The 24,349-nt window shown below is 40.3% G+C and overlaps 1 protein-coding gene across 2 annotated transcripts in view; it reads left to right on the forward strand.

Moving 5' to 3' along the window:
* The window catches only part of LOC122666313 (P-loop guanosine triphosphatase YjiA-like), an 82,359-nt gene that overhangs the window by 12,030 nt on the left and 45,980 nt on the right, over nucleotides 1–24,349 (forward strand). For both annotated transcript variants that reach the window (XM_043862513.1, XM_043862512.1), the window contains one exon: nucleotides 8,639–8,703. In XM_043862513.1, coding sequence (XP_043718448.1) covers nucleotides 8,639–8,703 — 65 coding nt within the window. The remainder of the gene's footprint in view (nucleotides 1–8,638; nucleotides 8,704–24,349) is intronic.

A 24,349-nucleotide genomic window follows, 5' to 3' on the forward strand; every position in this document is an offset into this window, starting at 1 on the left:
TCTCTGCGCCCACGATTTGCAGGGCTTTGATATGCCCTCGGGAGAGTTTCTGCCGGACTGCTCGTCGTTTTTGGAGAGTCGCAGCAGAGAGAGAGGGGGAGGGAGGAGTGAGAGAGGAGAGAGAAGGGGTAACTCGGGTTAGGTTAGTGTTGGGTGAATATATGTCATCCTCCAAATCTGACCATAGGATTTTAATATGCCATGTGTCGGCAATCTAAGTATGTAATGGAGCAAAATGGAGCATGTCAGTAATGGAGCAGATAAAAATCCGCTACCTCCAACAATTGCCGGTTCTCTCGTTCTGCAACCCCATTTTGAGCAGGAGTGTCCATACAAGATGTTTGATAAATAATTCCATGGAAATCCAAATAAGAGCGAAAGGCACCATCCATTTATTCCTTGTCATTGTCAGACCGTAAAATCTTCACCTTGGCATCGAATTGGGTTTGGACCATCTTATGAAATAATGTGAAACAGGTAAATACATCACTCTTACTATGCATCAAGTCAACCCAAGTAGTGTGACTGTAACAGTCAATAAATGTGACAAACCATTGAAACCCAGAAGTAGAAACACATCGGGTAGGGCCCCACACATCAAAATGTATCAAACTAAAGGGAGACATACTTCTACTATCAGAAACAGGATAAACATTTCTAGTTTGCTTGGCCAAAGTGCAAGCATCATAAGAAAAATTATTCGGATTACATCGTTTCAATAAACTAGGAAAAAGAACTGATAAAACACCCAATGGTAGATGGCCCAAACGACGATGCCAATTATTTAATTCAAGTAACGCAGAAGCATAATCAGAATATGAAGGTTGAGATGTCAAAGCTGCCGGTGAACTATCACGCACGTATAGACCACCAACCACCTTACCACATGCAATCGTACGACCCATTAGCCCATTACCAAGTCCTGGAACATCAATGGTTTGAAAAAAATGTCACTTTGCAGTTTAAATCCCTTGTTAAGCTACTAATGGACAACAAATTAGTAGAAAACTTAGGAACATGTAACATAGAGGAAAGGCAAAGAGAAGAAGTACACTGAATTGATCCCTCTCCCGAGATAGGAGAAAGAGACCCGTCAGCAACACGAACCTTATTCGGACCAAATAAAGGAGAATATTTGAAAAAAAGAGAGGAAGAACCCGTCATATGGTTGGTTGTCTTGGAGTCAATAACCCAAGAATCGGGTATGACCAAGGTCCAATTTTCACCAAGTGGAATACCTGTGGAAGAAGTGGTAGAATGATAGGAAGGCAGAGAAACAGCCGAAGCAGCCAATGAAGAAGACACAGATGCTGAAGAAGACGTGTCTAATCGAGTCATCATGTCCTGGAAATTTTGCAGTTCAGCCACAACTTGTGAAAGAGATTGGTCAGCATGTTGCTCTTCAGTAGATGCCTGATGGGCACGGGCATTGTCGGAACGATTGGATCCACCCTTCCTACGCCCACGGGTATCTGCAGGGCGACCATGAAGCTTCCAACATTGGTCCTTGGTGTGCCAGTCCTTCCCACAGTGGTTACATTTAATAGGGGGTGATCACTAGTCACTCGATCACCACCAATAGCGGGGGAAGAATTCCTACGAGAAGTAGATTGAGAGCCAAAAAGGAGGGCTGATCGTTCCTGAGTAATGGGAGTAACCATGGCTGTACACCTACTGTCCTCAGTTGAAAGAATCGCATAGGCTTGCTCGAGAGTGGGTAAAGGATCACAATTCAGAATATTGGCCTTAATCTGATCAAACTCAATATTGAGGCCAACCAGAAAATCAAAGACCCTCAAACCATCTTCCCACTTTCGGAAGGCCGTAGCATCAACATCACAAGTAGCAGTGAAGGTTCCCAAAAAATCCAATTGCTGCCACATAGTGCACATTTTATTATAATGTTGAGAGAAGGACAACTCCAACTGCTTTGTCGAGTCGATCTTCTGACGGAGCTCATAACATTGGACAGCATTCCCTACCCGAGAGTAGGTGTCTTGGGCTGTCTTCCAGACCTTGGCAGCCGTATCAAGGAGAAGGTAGCATCCGGCAATTTCTTGGTCCATGGAATTAATCAGATAGGACATGACTAAGAAATTAAAAATCATCCATCGATCTTGTGCAATACCAGCATCGCTAGGCCTAACAGCAGTTCCAGTGATGTAGCCAGATAGATGATGTAGAACGTGTTGCTCACGATTTCTTGGAAAGATTAGAATCGTCAAAGTCGGGTAGAAATAGGAAACGTTGAGTTCTTGTCTATGTGGAATTCTTATCCTTTTGGGGGTGGTTATATTTAGATCTGTTTTATTTTGTCAATATCCTTTTCCTTTTTTATCTAGAGTCGTATTTGGTAAGTGGACCTCTAATTTATTTATATTGCTGTAATATTGGTTCCACTCAAGAATGAATAGAAGTTTTGGTTTGGTTTTCTCTATCAAATTCTCTCTTTGTCTTGTGGATTCAAGACTTGCAGGTTGAAGACATGCTCTTCTTCTTACTACGTGCTTCCCGCTACGTTATTTGGTATCAGAGCCGAGGTTTCTCCTTGGTTCAATGGCTGAACACGACAACAATAACTCCACTGACGGTGCTCGCGGAGATCAATTTGTGACTATGAACGATTTCAGAAACTTCCAACAGCAGACGACTCAGTTGTTAGGGGTTGTGCAACCGCAGAAGGGGTTCGCAATCGCCCTGTTCGTAGACAATCATCTCCAGCGCCAATTGATTCCAGTGATGAGGAAATCGAAGACCTTATTATTGGAATGCAAGGTGACACTGGAATTGATCGGGATTTTAGAAATCGAGATTACAGAGATAGAGGTTTTGGAAACTTCAAGATGAAGGTAGACCTTCCTGCATTTAATAGTAAACTTCATATTGAGGACTTTTTAGATTGGCTTCTTGAAGTGGAGAGGTTCTTCGATTATATGGAGATCAGTGAAGACAAGAAATCCAAACTTGTCATTTATAAGCTCAAGGGAGGAGCATCCATTTGGTGGAACAATTGCAATTAACCTGGACTCGCCAAGGCAAAGCACCAATTAAATCCTGGCAACAAGTGAAGCAGTTGATGCGAGCGAAGTTCTTACCACCAGATTATGATCAGGTATTATTTCAACAATACCAAAGCTACAAACAAGGAAATCGTTCTGTAAGAGAGTATGCAGAAGAATTTTATTGCCTCTCACGCAACGATTTATTTGAAACCGAGTCCCAACAAGTGGCGAGGTTTACGGTGGTTGTGATTGGCAATAGAAGATAGAGTGATGTTACAACCGATTTGGACCTTAGTGGAGGCAGTCAAGATGGCGAACCGAGTTGAAGCACAATTGGACAGATCGCCTGCAAGAGGCAGATGACCAGTAGAGTTTCAGATCCTATTTCAACACTTGATCCACCTCGAATAGCAGCGCCAAATCGAGGTAAAGCACCCGTGGGAGATTCTTCTCGACCAGCAATCACCACAAACCAAGATTTGGGGAGTGGAAGTGGTTATACGAGACGGAATTGGGGATCAACCACAACAAAAGAAAATCCATATGCTCTTCCTTTGACATTCAAGTGTCATAGGTGCGTGGAACCTGGGCATCGATCAATTTAATGTCCAAAACGAAGATCAGCAAACATGATCAATAAGGATGATGTTGATGAAGATAATGAACTTCAGAAAGTCGAAGAGGAAGATGAAGATGAAGAGGTGATGTATGAAGATGAGGGTGTCTCTCTCGTAGTGAGGCGATTAATGTTCACACTGAAACAAGAAGAAGGCACACAACGACACTGTATTCAAGACAAGATGCACAGTGAACTAGAGGGTGTGCGATGTAATCATAGATGGTGACAGCAGTGAGAACATCGTCTCGAGATCTATGGTGAACAAGTTGCATCTAAAAACAGAACGACACCAGTCTCCCTACAAAATTGGCTGGATCAAGAAGGTTAATGATGTCAAGGTAACTGAACAATACTGAATTCCCTTCTCAATTGGTAAATATTATGAGGATGAAGTGCTATGTGATGTGGTTGGTATGGATGCATGCCATATGTTATTGGGTAGACCATGGCAATATGATGTGGATGCTACTCATAGAGGCAAGGAGAATTTATATATCATCTTCAAGGAAGGGAGAAAAATTACCCTTGCCCCTATGAGACAGGAAAGTAGACCTAAAACTTCTAAAGTGGAGGGTCAGTCTTACCTTATTGTTAATGATATTGTGGAAGAAGCAAAAGAGGTTGAAATTTTTTTGCTTTAGTCTTTAAGGGAGATGACGTCAAGGCCACAAGTATTCCTACTGCATTAAAACCCTTAATGCAAGTATTTGAGGAGATCATCCCAGATGAACTTCCTAAAGGGTTACCTCCAATGAGGGATATCCAACATCATATTGATTTCTTCCCAGGTGCTAGCTTGCCTAACCTTCCACATTACTGTATGAGTCCGCAGGAGTGTGAAAAACAAGTACCTACAAGTACGTACCGGAATATATGCGAAGACAGCAACAAGATTACCACTAGAAGGTATTTACACTTGAAGAAAGCATGAAGCAACTAAAAGACCAAATGACCTCTTTGAGCAAATGATTAAAGCCAAATTTTGTCCCCTCTACCCTCCACCTCCAACAGATGCGACCGTGGAAGTCGTTGAAGTTTTGAAGATGGAAGAGCAACAAGAGAAGAAACCTCCAATCGGTGAACCAGGACATGCAGTTGAGGTTAATCTTGAAGACTTTCTAAAAATTTCAGTCATCAAGGAAGAGTCATTCCTTGATGTTTCGAATGTCGAGGCTTACATTGAAGAATTTGAAGTAAAGTTGAGGCAGTGAGAACAATGTGGACCTTGGCACTATAGTTGATGAGGTGGTTGAAGAAACCATTGAGGAGACTGTGAGCGACAAAGAACAACTTAAAGAGTTAGAGTTTGAAGTAGAGAAGGTAGAAGACACAACTATAGAAGACCCCATGGACATGACTGCTAATTTCGAAGTGGAGCACATAGAGTTCGTCATGCCACCAGAGTTATTTGAAGAGAAAGTTTCATGCCCTGAAGACTACATTTCTTACATCCAGGAGCTGCCTGAGTACTGTTATGATTTGAAGATGGATGTTCATCACACAAAGTCGATTCCTCCATTTTGCAAAATTAGGGGTCGAATTTTTTTTCAAGCAGGGGAGAATTGATGCAGATAAGTCAGTTTAGAGGGCTTATTTTATTGGGAATAAGCCCTTTGATTGGGTGATATATGTGTTAGACTTTTGATCTCATGGGTTATTTTGTATTGTTCAATTTAATGAGCCTAAAATATGGGTATAAAGTAGGAAAACGGGATTTACTTCATTAGTTTAATTAGAGTCCTATTTTGAGTTGTTTTCTTTATTATTTCATTTTCCTTGTCAATTTAGGATACCTTATTAGTTAAGGATTGAGTTAGGCATTTCCTTTTTAGTATCTAACTCTATTTTTGAGTCTTCTATATAAGTTTGTAAGGGAGGCCAGCATTGTATACAAATTTGAATGAATAGAAAAGTTGCTTATGCAATGTTGAAATCCTAGGATAGGATAGGTGAGAGCCCAGGATGAGATGCCCATTCCATTCCCCTATCCCCTTCCATCGGTTCTTGAATCCAAACCCTAATTTATTCAAATCGATCTTAAGAGTGCTACAAGCTGCTGAGATTTCTTTCAATTGATTGTCACATTGATTTCTTTAAGATTACCACATCAAGATCATTGTTGCTTCAACAAGTTACAAATTTGTGGGTTTTTATTTATTAGTTCAAAATTAGTAGATTAACGACGGATTATATGATGTGTAACTTTAGTCACTATGATGGATGTTGACATGGTGAAAATTGAGGAGAGAGATAGCGCTAAGTGACTATTTTAGATATCTGGGGTCTATCATACACAAAGAAGGTAACATAGATGATGATGTTTCACAAAGAATTAAAGTGGGATAGATGAAGTGGAGAGGTGCGATCGGAGTACCATGTGACCGACACATTCCTTTAAAGCTTAAAAGAAAGTTCTACAGTACTGTTGTCCGACCTGCTATGATGTATGGGGCGGAATGTTGGGCAGTTTAGAAGTGCCATATAGCAAAGCTATGTGTTGCAGAGATGAGGATGTTAAGATGGATGTGGGGCAAAACTGGGAAGGATAAAGTGATGATGAACGTATTATAGTTGATGTGGGAGTTGCCCGATTAGTGACAAACTCCGAGAATGTCGTCTAAGGTGGTTTGGCCATGTGCAACGGAGGCTTGGGGACGCCCCAGTAAGGAGGAGTGATCTGATTCCGATTGAAGGAGCTAAAAGAGCTAAGGGCAGGCCTAAAATGACCGTAGGTGAGGTTGTAAAGAATGACATGCATAGTCTGGGTCTTGTGCCAAGGATGACCTCAGACAGAGCTTATTGGAGGGTAAGGATCCATGATGTCGACAACATGTAGCTGAGATTTTCCTGACTGTCTGGGCTATCCTATTTCCTCTTACTTTCATCTTTCATTTTTCATTTTACATTTCACAGCTTTCTCATCTCATTTCTTCTTTTTATTCTTCATTTTTTTACTACCTTTCCCATTGTGAGGACCTCAGTTTTCCCTACTTTGTTTGGAAAGGATCCATGTAGCCTACCCCATTTAGTTGAGATAAGGTTGAGGAGTTGTTGTTTATTTGTTACTTCAACCAAGGAAATTGTTCCCTCATTTGAGTTCCCATTGTTCTCTTGGTTCCCTCATATGACTTCTTGTTTATTGGAGGGTTTTCTATTTGATTCTGCCTGGGATTAGACCTATTCTGGTTCTAGTCTTACATTAGATGTGGAAGTGGATGCTCTATTCTCTCACCAGACGTAGATTTTGGTTGATTTACCTCTAGGTAAGGATCTAGTTAAGTGTCATTGGGTGTATCCATTCATTATAATCCTGATGGTTCTATTAAGCGGCTTAAGGCATGGTTGGTAGCTAAGTACTTAAGTAGTATACTCAGACCTACGATGTGGATTATTTTGAGACTCTTTCTCTAGTTGCCTGTTTAAAATTATGTATACTTATTTCTTTGGTTGTAAATCTTGATTGGCCATTTTATATTAACTTGACATAAAAAATGCCTTTTTATATGTTGATTTTCTTGAAGAAGTTTATGTAGAGCAACCTCCTGGTATGTTGCTCGGGGGGAGAATTAACAGAAAGTATGTAAGTTGCACAAGGCTATTTATTGGTTGAAACAGTCACCGCGAGCCTAGTTTGATAAGTTTAGTAAAGTAGTTGGTTATTGATTCTCATAGTGTTATTCTAATTATTCTGTGTTTGTCCATCGTCGAGGTTCTAAGATTGTTATATTGGTTGTTTATGTTGATGAATCATCAAGGCTCTAAGATTGTTGTAGTGGTTGTTATGTTGATGGCATTGTTGTTTCTGGTAATGACCTGTCTGGTGCTGAAGATGTCACATATTGGGGTTCTCAGGTACTTTTTGGGCATTGAAGTGTTTCGTAGCAAGAGGAGTGTTAGTTTTCCTTAGAGAAAATATGTTTTTGATCTTCTGTCTGAAACCGGCATGTTAGGTTTTAAACTAATTGATATCCATATGTATCCTCATGTGAAACTTGAACATATAATGACAAGGAATTTGCTAACGAACATCAGTATTGGTGATTAGTTTGCAAACTTATATATCTTACTATTATCAGGATTGATGTGCCTTTTGCAGTTGATGTTATTACTCTGTTAATGGAGAATCCTAAGCAAGTCCATTGGGAAGCAGCGTATCGTATCCTTAGGTGTATCTTAAAGGTGCTCTAGGGAAAGGTCTTATTTATTGTTGTCATGGTCATACTGATATTACTAGTTATCCTGATGCTAACTAGGCTGGTGCCGATGGTGATTACAGGTCTACGACTGGGTATTGTGTGTTTGTTGGAGGTAATCTTGTTACATAGAGTAAGAAGCTGACTACAATGGCTCGATCTAGTGCTGAGGGCCTGAGGCTGAGTATAGTGCCATAGTGTAGACTGCAGTTGAACTAATATGGCTAAAGTCTCTTGTTTAGGAACTTGTTTTTATAGTTAATAAGCCTATGAACATATGTGAGAAACTGGCTGCTATCTGCATTGCTAGTAATCCGGTCTTTCATGAAATGGATTAAGCATATTGGGGTTGATTGGCCATAATGAGGTAGTTGGTCATTATTTTTGTTCATTCTAGTGACCAGCTAGGGGATAAGTTTACCAAAGCCTTGTTTCTTCCTGCTTTTCTTGATAGTTGTTCCAAGCTGGGTATGGGTGATATTTATGCTCCAGCTTGAGGGGGAATGCTTAAGGTTTATTTATGTACCCCAGGGAGTTCTTTGTAATTATCTTTATGTTTTGTAGTTATATGTGTTATTACTATTATTAGTTGTTGTTAGTTAAGTAGATGGGTATTTTAGTAACTTTTGTTAAAGGTTTAGATATTAATATTTGGCTACTTTAGGGTTGAATACATTCCCTAGTCGATAGCTTTTTATCTCTTCTCGATTCTCATCTTCTTTCGCTTTTCTTGGTTGTTGGTTATTGTTGGTATGGTATTGCAACATTTGGCTGAGTCATGTTATGCCAAATTTCTAAATGTGTAGATGCTTATGAATTTGCAGGATCGAGTCTGAAGTCCAGCTGGATGAATTCCACGGTACAACTCAGCATCATGAGGCTGGCCATGGTAATGTTTTATTTCTTATGTATAGCTTCTGTCTCTGTAGATGGCATACATTACCATTGCTATTTGGTTTAATTTTTATCAGAGAAAGGTGTTTTCTGCTTAATCTGATAGTGTTAGTTCTTGCTAGCTTTGAGATGGTCCATACATCCATTGATGGGCATCCATTATATATGTGTGTATAAAATCATAATAAATTGTTACTAGTCAAAGAGTTAGTTGAGTGACAAGAAGAAGAGAATGATTTGGCTTGTCGAATAGACAGAGGCCACCGCTTTATTTATAATCATAGATCATTAAAAATTTGGAAATAAGTCCTAACATAATCAACATGTGCAACATGTACAACATGTGTATAAATGAACCTAGACACTCTAGTGTATTTGGGTCCGGGTCACGGGTCATTGGATCATCCGTTAACACTCCCCCTCAAGTTGGTGCATAGATATCTCGCATGCCCAACTTGAATACAACAAGATGAAATGACTTAGAAGTCAAACCCTTGGTGAAAACATCAGCCAATTAGTTTTCAGTAGTAACAAAAGGTAATGCATATCAGGCCTTCTTCAAGCTTTTCCTTAATGAAGTGGTGTTCCAACTCAATATGTTTAGTTCGATCATGTTGAACTGGATTGTGGGTGATGCTGATTGTAGTCTTGTTGTCACAGTAGAGTCTCATAGGGTCTTCAGAATTAATACCCAAATCTTTGAGGACTTTTAAGTTTTAACCATAGTAAATCACAAACTCCTTGTGCCATGACTCGGTATTCAGCTTCAGTACTTGACCTGGATATAACTGACTGTTTCTTGCTATGCCATGTGACCAAGTTTCCTTCTAAGAAAGTATAGTATCCAGAGGTGGAACGATGATCATCTATGGACCCTGCCCAATCAGCATTAGTGAATGATTCTAACTTCAAGCTGCTGTTGTTAGATAATAGAAGACCTTTCCCAGGAGAGGACTTTAAATACTGAAGAATCCTGTATACAGCTTCAAGATGAGGAGCCTTTGGGTCATGAAGAAATCGGCTAACAATTCCCACAACATAGCCAATATTTGGTCTAGTGTGAGATAGGTATATCAGTTTTCCTACAAGGCGCTGATAACTTTCCTTGTCGACCGAGTCACCTCCTGTGTAGCTAAGATGATGGTTTACCTCAATAGGAGAATCAGCAGACTTGCATCCTAGCAGACCTGTTTCTACGAGAAGGTCTAGGGCATACTTCCTTTGGGAGATGAAAATGCCCTTTGCAGAGTCGGCAACTTCAATCCCTAAGAAAAATCTGAGTTGTTCGAGATCCTTGGTTTCAAATTCTGCTACCAATTGGGTCTTCAATAAGTAGATTTTGACATCATCATTGCCTGTTATGACTATATCATCTACATAAACAATGAGGGCAGTGATTTTCTGTTCCTTGTGTTTGACAAACAAGGTATGGTCAGCCTGGCTTTGTCTGTACCCAAACTTCAACTTAGCCCTTTGGAAACGCCCAAACCAGGCTCTAGGAGACTGCTTGAGGCCATAAAGAGACTTATGAAGTCTACATACTTTACCAGTTGTGAAGTCTGAACTAAAACCAGGTGGAATGTCCATGTAGATTTCTTCTCCTAAATCCTCATTTAGAAAAACATTCTTGACATCCAATTGCTAAAGGTTCCATCTAAGGTTTGTAGCACAAGACAGTATTGCTCGAAAGGAGTTCAACTTTGCAACAGGAGCAAAGGTATCTTGGTAATCAATACCGTAAGTTTTGTAGGGGTCTAAGCGACTGCCGCCTTATTGCAAGGCACCTTTCACTAGTGTTTTTTAGTATCAAACCCGGTTTTGGCACTTATTTATGCCAAATATCATTTAAGTAAACGGATGATCCAATGGTTGAGTTGGAAGCTGGTTTTGTGCTCTATCCAATACTAAAAGTCTCACATAAAAATAAAATCATTTGACTATTCAAACTTCTTAGAGAACAAGAACATTTCTCTAAATCGAGAGCAATTAATTACTTATAGATAAGATCATATTTTTTAAGAATGATATAAACCAAATGTGAGACTAGTATAAACCAAAATGTATGTTTGATTGTTTCAAACTTCCAATAGCTTGATTCGTCAGTTTTGTAGTCTTCTAGTTCTATGTTGAGTTTTGATTACTTGATGTGGCTTAATATTGATTTTTGATGACTTAATGTGACTTGATGTTGATTTTTGATGACTTGAGGTGGCTTAATGTTGATTTTTTATGACTTGAGGAGGCATAAAGTTGATTTTTTATTATATAAGATATATATTGTAGCATACTAAAATACTGTAGCTAAAGTATTGTAGCATACCAAATAATGTTAGAAAAGGAGGGAAATAAAAAATAACACTTGGGGCGATGCCTAGGCGGGCGCCTTGTCGCCTAGGCGCTTAGACATCCCTTCGGTGCCTTGACAACTATGGTCCTTGCTACTTGGAATAGGCTTCTCCCCTGAAGATGAACAGTATCAATCACAAGAGGGGTAGTAGAAGGAATCTCTTCCTCCAATTGATGCTCCCTTTAAAGAGATGACTGATAATAGGGTTCAGTCTCATGAAAAGTGACATCCATGGTAACAAACAGCTTTTGAGTGGGAGGATGATAGCACCAGTACTCCCTCTTGGAGGTGGAGTACCCTAAGAAAATACAACAAATTGCCCGCGTATCCAGCTTGGAACGAGAAGGGGAAGTGTTGGCTTAAAACAGACACAACCGAATACGTTGGGGGGGAAAAATGAGAAGCAAGGGAAGGATCTGAAAGCTGGCTAACCGGGGTTTTGAAGTTGAGGACACTAGAAGGAACCCAATTTATAAGAAAGGCAACTAAGAACCGCATCAATTACAACCGTGCTCAAACTCGTACTAATTTGAACTTGTGTGTAGGTCCGGAGCTTGCATACACTGGTGACCTCTGTACCATTACAATTAAGTCGACACACAAAATCATTGACCAGATAACCGGTGAACCTGTGGAAGAAAGGTTCCTTGATAGGGATCGTGGAAGATTCGTCGATGGTTGGAGGATACTTGACCTCCCTCCGAATACAAGTGAAGCAGGTGAAGCGCACCGTAGAAAGTACCCGAAACCTCCTTTTCAGATGACTAAAGGTACGTATCCCAATATACCATGCAACTACCATTCATGGCATGTAGATATCATGCTAATACTCTAACTAGATCCCCATACAAGTCTCCTCATGTTTGGCCTGGGACAGCAGCACTTAGACCTCAAAAGCTGCTGTCTAAGCTGCTATAGTCGATCAAGCATCATCAATCGCACCATCAACTGCAGGTGCTGAATAATACATTTTGCATCTATGGGCCCCACTAATCCTTGGGGTGGGTCCCAATCCCTTATGGCATTGTAAAATAGGTATGACCACCGTACGAACCATATCCTATTGGTCCTTGATGGTGGGTCCCCTTGCCCTAGCATGAGGATTAATGTTATTTAAACTAGGGGTTTAAGGCTGCCAGCGAAACAGGCCCTAAGGACCACTTAAAATCATAAAACCACATGAGCTTCCTTAGCTCATTTCATTTCCTACCAACCAAAAACGTGGGAGAGTGAAGAAAGGAGAGAAAAGAAGAGAGAAGAGAAGAAAGGGAGAAAAAGAACAGAAGAAGAAGAGGGAAGGAAGCAAGGGCTAGGGCATCCTCTTGGGACCATCAAGCCTTGAACAAGGTAAACCCTAACAACCTTGTGTGTGTTTCCTTCCATTTTCCTTGCTTAATGACCTGGGGTTTTGAGGCTTACTAATTTGTAATGGGGATTTAAAGCCTTGGGTACATGCTATGACCTCCCCCATGATCTCCCTTGATATGCATGCTAGTATGCACCTCCCCACGCCGCCCAAACCCTATGGCATTCACCAATACATTGGTGATATTTACCCCAAACTTCCATGAACATGCTCTACCCAAAATCCCCTCATGCTTCCATGCATTTATGGGTTGTTCTTAGTGTGATCAAGACCTCCCCATGGTTGTGGACATGTTGTCCATCCTCCCTTTGAATCCATTTGGATTTCAAAACCGGAAACTAGGGTTTCTATGATGGAAACTTGGTTGATACCATCCCCCATGAATTGGGGTGTGCCATAGATGATTATATGACCAAATGCATGTAATCATGCTATACCTTAACCCTCTTGAAGCCCCCATGCGAGTTGGACCAAGATTGACCAAAGGCAAGGAAGCACAGCTTCTGATACCTAATTGTTCGATCATGCGGATGATCAGATTCCATCGACCATAGGATCAATGGCAGGCCCTAAAACAGCTCCTGTAATGCCTGAGGTCGATCGAGCGGATGATCAACCCTACACGACCGCATGATCGACCTGAGGCTTGAAATTACTGATTTTCTCCAACTCTTTAATTGATCTTTGACCACTTTGATGAACCCTAATTTATTCATGTTCCACACATCGAATAGGTTAAGAACAAGGTCCTGGTGAGGCCAAAATGGTGATATACCTTTGAGTGCATCAAAGCACCTACGTGCTAAAGGTGAGTGGGTTGGGTCCTCGAATTATATTTAAGTTTTTATAACCCTCACAATGATTGATAGTCTAGGTTAGTTATACTTATTTGGTTGGATGTATTATGTTATATGCTTGCTAGATGGTTAGGTTCTTATTGATTCATGTGTTGAGGTAAATGAGATGAGATTGTAATTATGGGATCCGAGTGCCGAAGGGATGCTGGACTCGGGATCGCCTTCCGTTTATTTTATTGTACTCATGCATATAGAGTAGGTGTTGGAAACGGGGTGAGAATGTGGCCGGGGTTCCATTGCTGTATCGCCGTACTAAGTGTTGTATTTTTATTTGTTTTTACTGTTGCACTAGTATGATTGCTGCACTAGGACGGGAAACAGAGTACAGTGTGATTGAAGGGAAAGCCGGTAACGTATCGCCGTGCTATTTAGTATGTGGGTGTGTATGCCAAAGGAGACAGGTGGATAGTTTGGCCGAAGGGAAATCCGGTACTATGGCCCCGGCCTCTGGTATATGCATACGCATGCCCTTTCATACATTTAGATGCATATGGTTAGGGATGATACCTTCCTCAGTGCTACACCCCTTACTAACAGGGGGTAAGGTGTTGGTAACCGATGGTGACATCCGACGTACTGGAGTACCATTCTCACACTTGGTGCCTAGTGTGATCGGCTGACGTTCCGGAACCAAGTGAGAGCTAGGGTTATATCGAGGGTTTGTCGTACAGGACATACATGTGTATGTCAGGCTTCCAACCGCAACTCGGGTTACCATCGTTGGGTTCCACCATATTTGGGACTAGGGATGCTGCCTAGGGGATGTTGCAGTAGCACCTGACCCAGACTTGGGCATTTGTTGTTAGGTGAATAATAATAAAAATTGAACTTATACATCATGTGTTTGCATTCATGGATTTTATGCGTGTGCTTGTATGTTCTAACCGCTCATTGGGCATAGTGAAGCTCACCCCACGTGGTTTCCCCTTTTAGATGGTGATGTAGGTGTATAAGAGCTGGCGAGCTCAGATCTACCCTACCCCTATGATGTTGGTGTTGATGTTTGGAGTACTTCCGAGGAGGAGGAGCATGGTCTGGGCTGCACGTGCGACGATTTTGCTTATGGAGCATGATTGATTGAGGGCTGGGCCCTTCATTTTGATACATCGATGTTTGGTTTTCCTTTTGTTCATTGATGTATAGATATACACATTCTTTTGGGGGACTACTGTATTTCTATCTTGTGGTACATCTGTACATGTGGATGATAACAATGATGATAAACTACAAACAGCTATTTATATGTTATAACAGTAGATTCCCTTTTTCTGATCTTAAATTGATGGGCTTCCGCTGCCTCTGATTTTGATAATATTGTGATTATTGGACTATGAGAGTTAGCCACTGCATCTGCGATCCTGATTGGTGTAGGGATGTAGGCGTACATCCGTTACACTGCCCGGTGTTTTGGGAGTGGGGTGTGACAGCATCTCCCCAATAAAACTTAGGAACATGATTTGTAAACATCAACGCGCTAGTAGCATCGAGAAGGTGGCGATTTTTCTGCTCTGGGATGCCATTCTGTCCAGGGGTCCGAACATAGGAAGTTTGAGAAATAATGTGTTGGATTGTATGGGCCAGATTACCGTGGGGGTATTCTGGACATTTTCTTCTTTCTATTATGTGTACTGCCATGTCGGCTATGTTAGGGGCAATTATGTCCTTATATGTAACATAGCTTGGGGTCTGCCTTAGACTATCCAAGCATTATTATTCTCTAATTCTAATCCGTTAACATGGCATCAGAGCAGGTTGTGAATTAGGGAACTTCCCTTCCTCCATTCTCGATTTCTTCTTCCCCTCCCTTTCACTCTCGATTTTTTTCTTCTCTTCTTCTGTCTTGATCTCCTTTGTCTTTATTCCCCACTAGGGCAGTACTGATGAGGTGATCTACAGATCTAGTTGCTGCCCTCCATTACCTCATTCCATGATACAGATATTTGATAAATAGGGACAAGCTACCTGCCTGCGATATTTGGAGCTTCCAAGTTTTTTTTGGGATTGCTTCCATCTCTACGACAAGGAACCAATCTTCCTCATTGAGGACCAAGAACTGTAGCAGGATCTCTTTTCTGAATAAGTTCCTATCTCCAGTTGTATTGAAGACCTCCTAAGATTGATATTTTCACAAACACAGGGTGTTTTTTTTTCAAAACCCTGACAACTATCGATCTTGGAGTTGCTGATTTCTATTGGTTCTGATTTTTTGAAGGGTGGTCCACTACTCATAAAGACACACTCGACTACAATTTCAGCTTCAACAAATCAGTTTTTTGGCTCATTCTCCCCTATATCGATTTCAGCAAAACAGGGTTTTTTTTCAAAACCCTGACAATATCGATCTAGGGGTTTCACTTGTCTGCTGCTCCTGATTTTTGAAGACATATATTCTCCCATTGAAAGAGGATTCTCCTCCAATTTTCAGCCCTTGAAGGAATTCTTGGGTTTCTCATCACAACAGCCCTCTCTGCGATTTGGGTTTCTCTGCTGCATTATGGGTGACTCTGAAGTCTCTATTGGCACTTCTGCTACTGATGGGCTTGGTAGGAATGACAACCATGACTTTCTCCTTAATCCTATCAAACTGGATGGGAGCAATTATCTGATCTGGTCTCGCTCGGCATACTTTGCGATTGCTGGTCGTGGGCTTACTGGTCATATTGATGGTAATACTGCTATGCCAACTGCACCTGGCCCTCTCTTGAACAGGTGGATCTCCAATAATATAATGGTATACTCATGTCTTATTTGATTGGCTTAATGCAATTAAACCTTGCAAGTGGTTTCCTTCTCCTTGATACAGCTCATCAAATCTGGCTTGCTTGCAAGGAAACATCTGGACAGCTCAGTAATGATGCACATGTGTATGAACTCCGGAAAAAGGCCAATCATACTACTCTGGGGGAGTTATCTGTCTCCAAGTACTATGCTACCTTGTGCAGTCTCTGGCAGCAATTGGACCATTTTTTTGATTACCACCCCACTATAGCTGCCGATATTACTGCATATAAGAAGCATCTGGACAAAACCAGGGTTTATGATTGTTTGGCTGGATTGAACATGGAGTATGACCAGATTCATGTTCAAGTGTCCCTTTTTTCCATAGTTGAACAATCCTATGCTTTAGTCTCCTCTGAAGAGAACCATAGAGCTACTATGCTCCACCCTCCTGTTACTGACAAATCAGCCCTCCAGACTGCTGCCCAGGCTACTCCTACACTGTTGGACATGTTTCTCTTGGTGATTCTACTACAGGGACTGCTACTTGTGAGCATTGTCAAAAGCCTTACCATACCAAAGAGAAATGCTAGAAGCTTCACGTAAAACCAGCTGATTTTGAAGTCAAACGGGCTACTAAGAAGAAGACAAAAAATAAGGCAAACCACTCTGAATCTGTTACTACAGCCCCGACTATTGACCTTGGTCTATCCCAGGATGACCAACAAGCATTCGTACGTGTGCTAAGGTCATCTGCTGCTGCTGCCTCTACTACATCGGCTACTGTCAACTCTTATGCTCTTTGCCTCTTTCAGGTTCAAACTTTGCCCATTCAGGTATTCTATTTGGTAGTCATTGTGCTTCTATAGCTTCCCATCCTTGGATCATAGGTTCTGGAGCTACAGATCACATGATCGGTTCCTCTAGCCTATTCCATCGATATTCTCCCGCTTCTGGGAAAGACAAGGCCAAAGTAGCTGATGGTTCCCTTTCTTCCATATCTGGAAAAGGAACTCAACTGCACTTCCTCCCTTCCTTTGTCTTATGTTTTGCACATTCCTAATTGACTACTACCTTTTTTCAATTATTAGTATTACTCGTCATCTTAACTGCAAAGTAACATTTTTTCCTTTTCATTGTGTTTTTCAGGATCTGGCATCTGGGAAGGCGATTGGATTGGGTAAAGTGCACGGTAGATTATACCTGCTTGATGATGGTCGTCTCTCTCCATCACCATTACCTTCAGTCCCTTTATATTTTCCCTTCTATTATAAATAGAGGGGCTTACCTATCAATGAATACAAGTTATTATTTTCTCTCATTCTCTATTGTTTAACCCACAATTCTTCCAACAGGGTATCAAAGCTAGTCTGATCTAGGTTAGAAAGAAAGAAGAAGACCTTCTTCTATCAATCGACTTCTCCCTTTTTCTCTCTTTCTCGGCTTCTCCTTCCTCTGGTTTTCTTCTTCTTATCCTTGTAAGGGGACAGCACTAATGAGGTAAAAACCTTAGCCAATGATTTAGTTGCTGCCCTCCCCCATTCTTTCGATTTTTTTTTTTCATTAAAATTCTGCTGGAACCATCTTTGCGATTTGGGGCTTTCCAGAATTTTTTGGAGATCAGATTTCTATCACTAAAGATGGCTGATCCTCCCTTGTTGGAGACTCCTATAAACCCTTTTCCAGCCCTTTTCTACCCTATTCCATTGTCCTCCTTCCCTTTTTTCTTTTTCTCCATCTTTCATTAACTTATCCAGCCTCCATACCCAAATCGATCTCAATTTGTCAGGGTTTTTTTCAAAACCCTGACTCTTATCGATTTTAGGGTTTTCCTTTTCAGATGCAGCTGATTTTTTGGGGGTGATTCCCTACTACTATAAGCACCACTCAACCTAAGTTTTGACCTTTTCTGATGGCTGGATTAGTTTTTATGGCAAAGCCTTCTTAACCTTCTAATTTGGTTACCTGCCAAAAAATCTTGACAAAACCTTGAATCCAATTGAATTTAGGGTTACAGGTTTTAGCTTTTGCTGATTTTTGGAGGGCTGATTACTTCCATTACTAGGACCACTTGACCTCAATCTTGCACCTATCCAAGTTTTCTAGAAGACCCCGACCCCAATCGATCTCTACTTTCAGGGTTTTACAAAACCCTGACACATCGATTTTTGGGTTAGGGTTGTTTGCAGCTGCTGTAATTTTTGGAGGTGTTTCTACAATCAAGAGAGGCAATCTACTTCAATTATTAATGGCTTGAAGAAGTATTTTACCTAAGATAGCTGCTGCCCTATTTTTTCCTGTACTTTTGGGTGTTTCTCCCTCTTAAAGATCAAGTCTCAAACTACAAGAGATTGGTTGTTCGTATTGGAGATCCATTCAAGCAGCTAAGGACATCATCTATTACTTGAAATCATCACACTTTGACAAGTCATCATCATTTTTTTGAAGCCCCCCACACTCCAATCGATCTCAAGTCTTAGGGGTTTTTTCTTACAAAACCTTGACTATAATCGATTCAAGGGTTAGGGCAGTCCTCTCTTGCTGATTTTTGAGGAGTGTTTTATCATCATCAGAGGAGTACTCAACCCAAGTTTCAGCATCATTCATGGAGTTTTTAACCAAACTCAGGTTTCATCCTTATGTTTACCTTTTACATCAATCAACCTTTTTTTCTAGTTCCTATGTGGCTTGCTGCTTCAACTGCCTATGGATCTGTTGAATTATTTATCTTATACTTGTTGGTTCTATTGATTGGCTTCTGTAAGCATGATTGGTTAACATGTTACTGCTACCTTTATGAGAACTACTGCTGCCCTATTATTGAGACTGAGTATCCTACCATTGGAGATCGAATTTCTTTCATTATTGAAGATTCGTGTCTACTACCCTGGAGATCAGCTTATTTGGGATTACAACAGTGTGTTCCATGGTTATTGGTTGCAACTATGAACCTATTCAGTTGTGTGAAGCTTATCTACTGGTTCATGTTCAGCTTACTTTGGGAGCTTGATCCTAGCATTGGTTACTAATTCAAATCTGATCCAAGTTTTTTGTTGAAGCTTATTACATAAATTCTGCCCAGATATCTTCATTAGTTCTATTTTGCATATGGGAGTTTATAGTTTGGAATTTTGCACACTGGTTCTTCCTTGTGTGAAGCTCGATCAAGTTTTGAAGAATGGTGCATTTTCCTTCTAAAAATCAGATCTGTTTTTTATAACTCAGATCTGATCATTGGAGATTGGTGTTTTTTGGAATTAGTTTGATCGATTAAAGAAGGTTGATGATTACGGTGTTGCATTGTTTTTGTCCATGGTTCTTTATCCCACAACTTTTTTTTTACTTCACTACCTCCCATAATACCTTTGGCATATACCGATAACCACTTTGGGAGTTTATGGTATTCTCTACAATGCCATTTCTTCCTTTTCCATTACCCTTAACACCTTTTGGAAAATTCTGGAATATTATACTTTTGCACTATTTCTTATATCATCTCCGTTATCTGTACATGTGTACTACTATCCGTGAGGGGGGGATTATGTACACTACACCTGCAGTCATTGTAGAAAGCAGAACTTACAGGATGTTTGGTGCAAAATATAGAAGATCAGTCTTCTCCACTATTGCTATTGGGTATCCTTCATTATTGGGTTGAGTTTGCCGTAAGGGGGAGATGAAGAGTATTGAAGATATTTGGTTATTGCCTGCCTATATGAGGTTCTACAGTTGGGTTGATCATTTCTGCTGCCTGATTTATTTGTTTCTGCTGCTTGCTACCCTAGTTGCTTATCTTCAAGATTATCAGTCAGAGATTTATCACTGGACAGTTGTTAAAGATTGGTGAAAGTTTGCTGATCAAGTCTGCCGAAGTTTTAAAGACCTATTTTTTTCAAGTTCTTGAAGGTTTATTTGGGAACTACATTCGTCTTGAAGTTGGATTCTGCTACAACTTAGTTTTTTCCTTTTTTGTTCAAGTTGGGCATTAGTGCCTTATATGCGCCAACTTGAGGGGGAGTGTTAACATTAATAAGGAGTTTTTTTCTTATTAGTTCAAGCTGGATCTTCTTTCATTACTTATTTGTATAATCTAACTTGAGGGGGAGTGTTGGAATATGTAATTCAGAATACCGTGGGGGTATTCTAGTCCTTTTGTGGTAGTTTAATTCCTATGTTATTAGGTTTAAATCACTGCTCTTATAGAGACAGTTAGTTAGGGGTAGTTATGTCTACAGTCGGCTATGTGGGTTTTAGTCCCACATCGCCTATTTCAGTCCCTTTGTATTTTGCCCTCGGCTTACCTATCAATGATTACAAGTTATTATTTTCTCTCATTCTCTCTTTTCTAACCCACGATTCTTCCAACAATTTCTTTTGTGAGGCTTGTGTTCTGGCCAAACAGACACATTCAACTTATTCTCTATTACAAAAGGAGTTATTGTTTTCATTTGGTACATTCTGATGTTTGGGGGCCTAGTCGTAAAACTTCTCTTTCTAGTCATCGTTGGTTTGTCTCCTTTATTGACTGTCATTCTAGAAACACGAGTATATCTTATGCATACAAAATCAGGTTTTTGCATGTTTTCAGCATTTTCATAAATGATCCAAACTCAGTTCCAGGCTACGCTTAAATTTTTGACGAGTGATAATGGAATCGAGTATAAGGAATCTCAATTTAAAAAATACTTTGCACACCAGACTAGTTGTGTCGATACCTTAATCCAAAATGGTGTGGCTGAATGGAAGAACCGCCACTTGTTGGAAGTGGCCAGAGCATTGATGTTTGCTCGGCATGTTCCATCCCAATATTGGGGTGATGCTGTCCTAACTGCAACTTATCTCATTAATCGGTTACCTTCCCAAGTTCTTGATTCCTGTAGTCTAGCTGAAGTTTTACTTGGGAATTCCTCCTTTGTGGTTACAGCTAAAGTGTTTGACTGTGTATGCTATGCTAGGGATACAAAATCTCCTAGCAAACTTGAACCCCGTGGGTTGCGGTGCATATTTTTGGGTTATTCTCCAACCCAAAAAGGTTATAAGTATTACCATCCTCCTTCCGGTCATACTCTGGTCAGTATGGATGTCAATTTTCATGAAAGCCTTTCCAATTATTCTTCCTCACATCTTCAGGGGGAGAGCTCTAGTGAAGATGTGGTTCCTTTGCTTAAGGTTCCCCTTCTTTTACCTCTTTCGGTTGGCTGCCCAACCTCCTCTGATTGCTGTCCACCCCCTATGGCTGCTGCCCAGTCTCCTATGGTTGCTACCCAGCCTTCTATGGCTGCTGTCCAACCTCCTATGACTGCTGCCCAGCCTCCTTTGACTGCTGCCTCTTTACCTGAAAGGAATCCTTTACAGGGGTAGATTATGGAAACAAGTGGTAGTGATGTTCCTATTCAGGGGGAGTTGACTCCAGTACAGAGAATCATTAGTAAATTTCAGAAGACCATTGACGACTCCAACAGTATCACTTATAAAAAGAAATGTTCCAGTAAAGGGCAGCTTCAATCCACTGTAGCTCCAATACCTATCCAGTTGCCGACTCAGGATCCAGATCCTTCTTCTCCTGGTAAGCCGCCTTCTTCCAACCTACCTATTGCTCATCGCAAAGGTACTAGGGCTTGCACTCAGCATCCCATATCTCGTTTTGTTTCTCATAGTTCTCTTTCTCCTTCTTTTTGTGTATTTGTCCCTCTCTTTCTTTTATTTCCATTCCTAAAAATTGGCAGGAAGTATGTACAGGTGGAAAGTGGAAGGCAACAATGTTGGAAGAAATGAGAGCATTGAAAAAAATAATACGTGGGATCTTGTGCCTCTTCCTCCCGAAAAAAAAAATCAATGGGATGTAAATGGGTGTTTGTGGTCAAACAGAAAGCAGATGGAACAGTAGATTGTTACAATGCAAGTCTGGTTGCAAAGGGCTTTACTCAGATATATGGAGTTGACCACCAGGAGACCTTCACACCAATAGCAAAACTCAACACTGTAAGAGTGTTGTTATCTTGTGCTGTGAATCTCTGATGGGATCTTCAGCAGTTGGATATGAAGAATGTCTTCCTCCATGGAGAATTGGAGGAAGAGGTATATATGGATATTCCCCTAGGCTTTTCAGGTGATACTACCAAGGGTAAGGTGTGTAAATTGAAGCGTGCTCTCTATGGGTTGCAAGGTTCGAGAACTCGCGAGATCTCGCCGAGATCTAGTCGAGTTTCTCGGTTTTGGGCAAAACCGAGTCGAGTTGCTAGTCGGTTCATAAAAGTGCAATTTCTCGGCCGAGATCTCGGTGATATCTCGAAGGTGAAAATCAAGATATTTTTAGTACAAAAAAACAATATCTCGCCGAGATCTCGGCGATATCTCGGTTGGGCCCAAATGTGCTATTTACTTGTATTCAGCCCAATTTTCACCCAAAAACCCATTTCCAACATAAGAGAGAGCAGGAACAGAAGTTCTTAGGCTCTAAACCAAGGGGAAAAACACCTCTCCTTCAAATTTCTTCTTCTTTCTTTCGATTGTTGGATGGAATGCACTGTTTGGAGTTAGATTGAAGTGCCAAAGTGAAGATTCAAGTGCCAATTTGGAGCATCATCACCTATTTGCAAGATTTCAAAGGTGTTTTCTATTTCTTCCCCAAATCTATTTTTTCCAAAAAAATGTTTTGTAATCCTTGTTATATTCATGTGGTTTTAATATATGTTGAACATCTTTGCCCGATCTATCACTTCATGGAGTCGGATTTTTTTTTTCAGTTAATAAATTATTTATTATAATTTCTGAAAAAATAAATGATTTATTTGAAAAAAGAAAATGAAAAAAATAGGATGAATAGTGATTGTTTGAAAATGATTTTGATATATGTTAAACTACTTGGGATGTTCTACAGCCCCATGGATTAATTTTTTATTTTCACCCATTAAAAAAAATATTTTATTTTTCAGATTTAATAAATATATTATAAAAATTAAAAAAATATATATAATATTAAGGAAAAATACTTATTGCTTATGGAAAATTATGTACAACATATGTACATAATATTCAACTTCAAATGGTGTCAAATTCATCATTACATTATATTTTTCTTATACTTTAAGGTATAAATAGTTTTAAAAAAAATTCAAAATATTATTTTTAATTAACAAATAAATACTAGGGTTAGGGGATAAATAAGAGATAGTTATTTCATAGTTCTAGTAGCTTGACATTACGTTTAAGAGTTATGAATAGCATACTTTAAGTCTTGAATACCTTACTTTAAGTGATCCATGGTTATTAATACATGCTTTTTTATGTAACAGTGTAAAACATAAGACATTTTGTATACAATGTCTGATATAGCATGGCAACATAGAGTTCCCATGTCCGCAGACAAAAAGAAGTCCAAATGCAATTATTGTGGGAAGTTGCTATCTGGAGGAGCCACCAGGTTAAAGCAACACTTGTCCGAGATGGCAAGGATGTTTCATCATGCCCAAATGTTCCTATTCAAGTGAAAGTGGCAATGACACAACATTTGAAAGGAGGAAGATTAAAAAAATCTGAGAGGGAAAGAATGCAACAAGAGTTTAATGAGGCAATACTAGAGAGGGCTGGTGCAGAGGTCCGTGGTGGAGATGATACTGACATTGGGCCTCCACCTAGTGAGTTTCAATCAAAGGCTGAATGGAGAATTTACCAGCAGACTTTGGCGAGAGTAGACAAAGTTTTCATTTTGATAATATAAGAGCATATGAGCAAGCAAGAGGAGCGGTGGATCTGGCTCACGCAAGGCAAGAAGATGAGAGGAGGAGAAGCACTGGGACAAGAAATATACCACGACCCCAAACCCGACCACGAGTACAAGGTCCGTAACCCATTTTTGAGCAGGATCCCACCACTTTTAGGCAACAAGATGCCTACCAGCCAACCATCCCACAAGTATTTGGTGGTAAACAAGAGAAAGCACGAAAAGCCTTCAAGAAGTTCATGCTTTACCATGGCATTCCAGCCAATGTAGCACAAGGAACATACTATAATGCATTCCTCGATGTCTGCAGGAGGGCTGGTGCGCAGGATGGAAGGGACCTTCACCATTTGAATTATACAATGTATATTTGCCTCGGGAGAGATAGAGGAGCTAAAAGAATACATTGATGGTTTGAAGCCAATGTGGGAGACATATGGGGTTACTCTTATGGCTGATGGTTGGACTGGACCTACTAGGCTGTCCATCATAAATTTTATGGTGAGTTGCAATGGAAAGACTATATTCTTGAAGTCTATCGATGCATTAAAGCATATAAAGGATGCATCATACTTGTATAAGGAGTTGAAGCAAGTGGTGGAGGAGGTAGGACCAAAGAACGTTATCCAAATT

Source organism: Telopea speciosissima, chromosome 6 (assembly GCF_018873765.1).
Source record: "Telopea speciosissima isolate NSW1024214 ecotype Mountain lineage chromosome 6, Tspe_v1, whole genome shotgun sequence".
In the NCBI taxonomy this organism is placed as follows: Eukaryota; Viridiplantae; Streptophyta; class Magnoliopsida; order Proteales; family Proteaceae; genus Telopea; species Telopea speciosissima.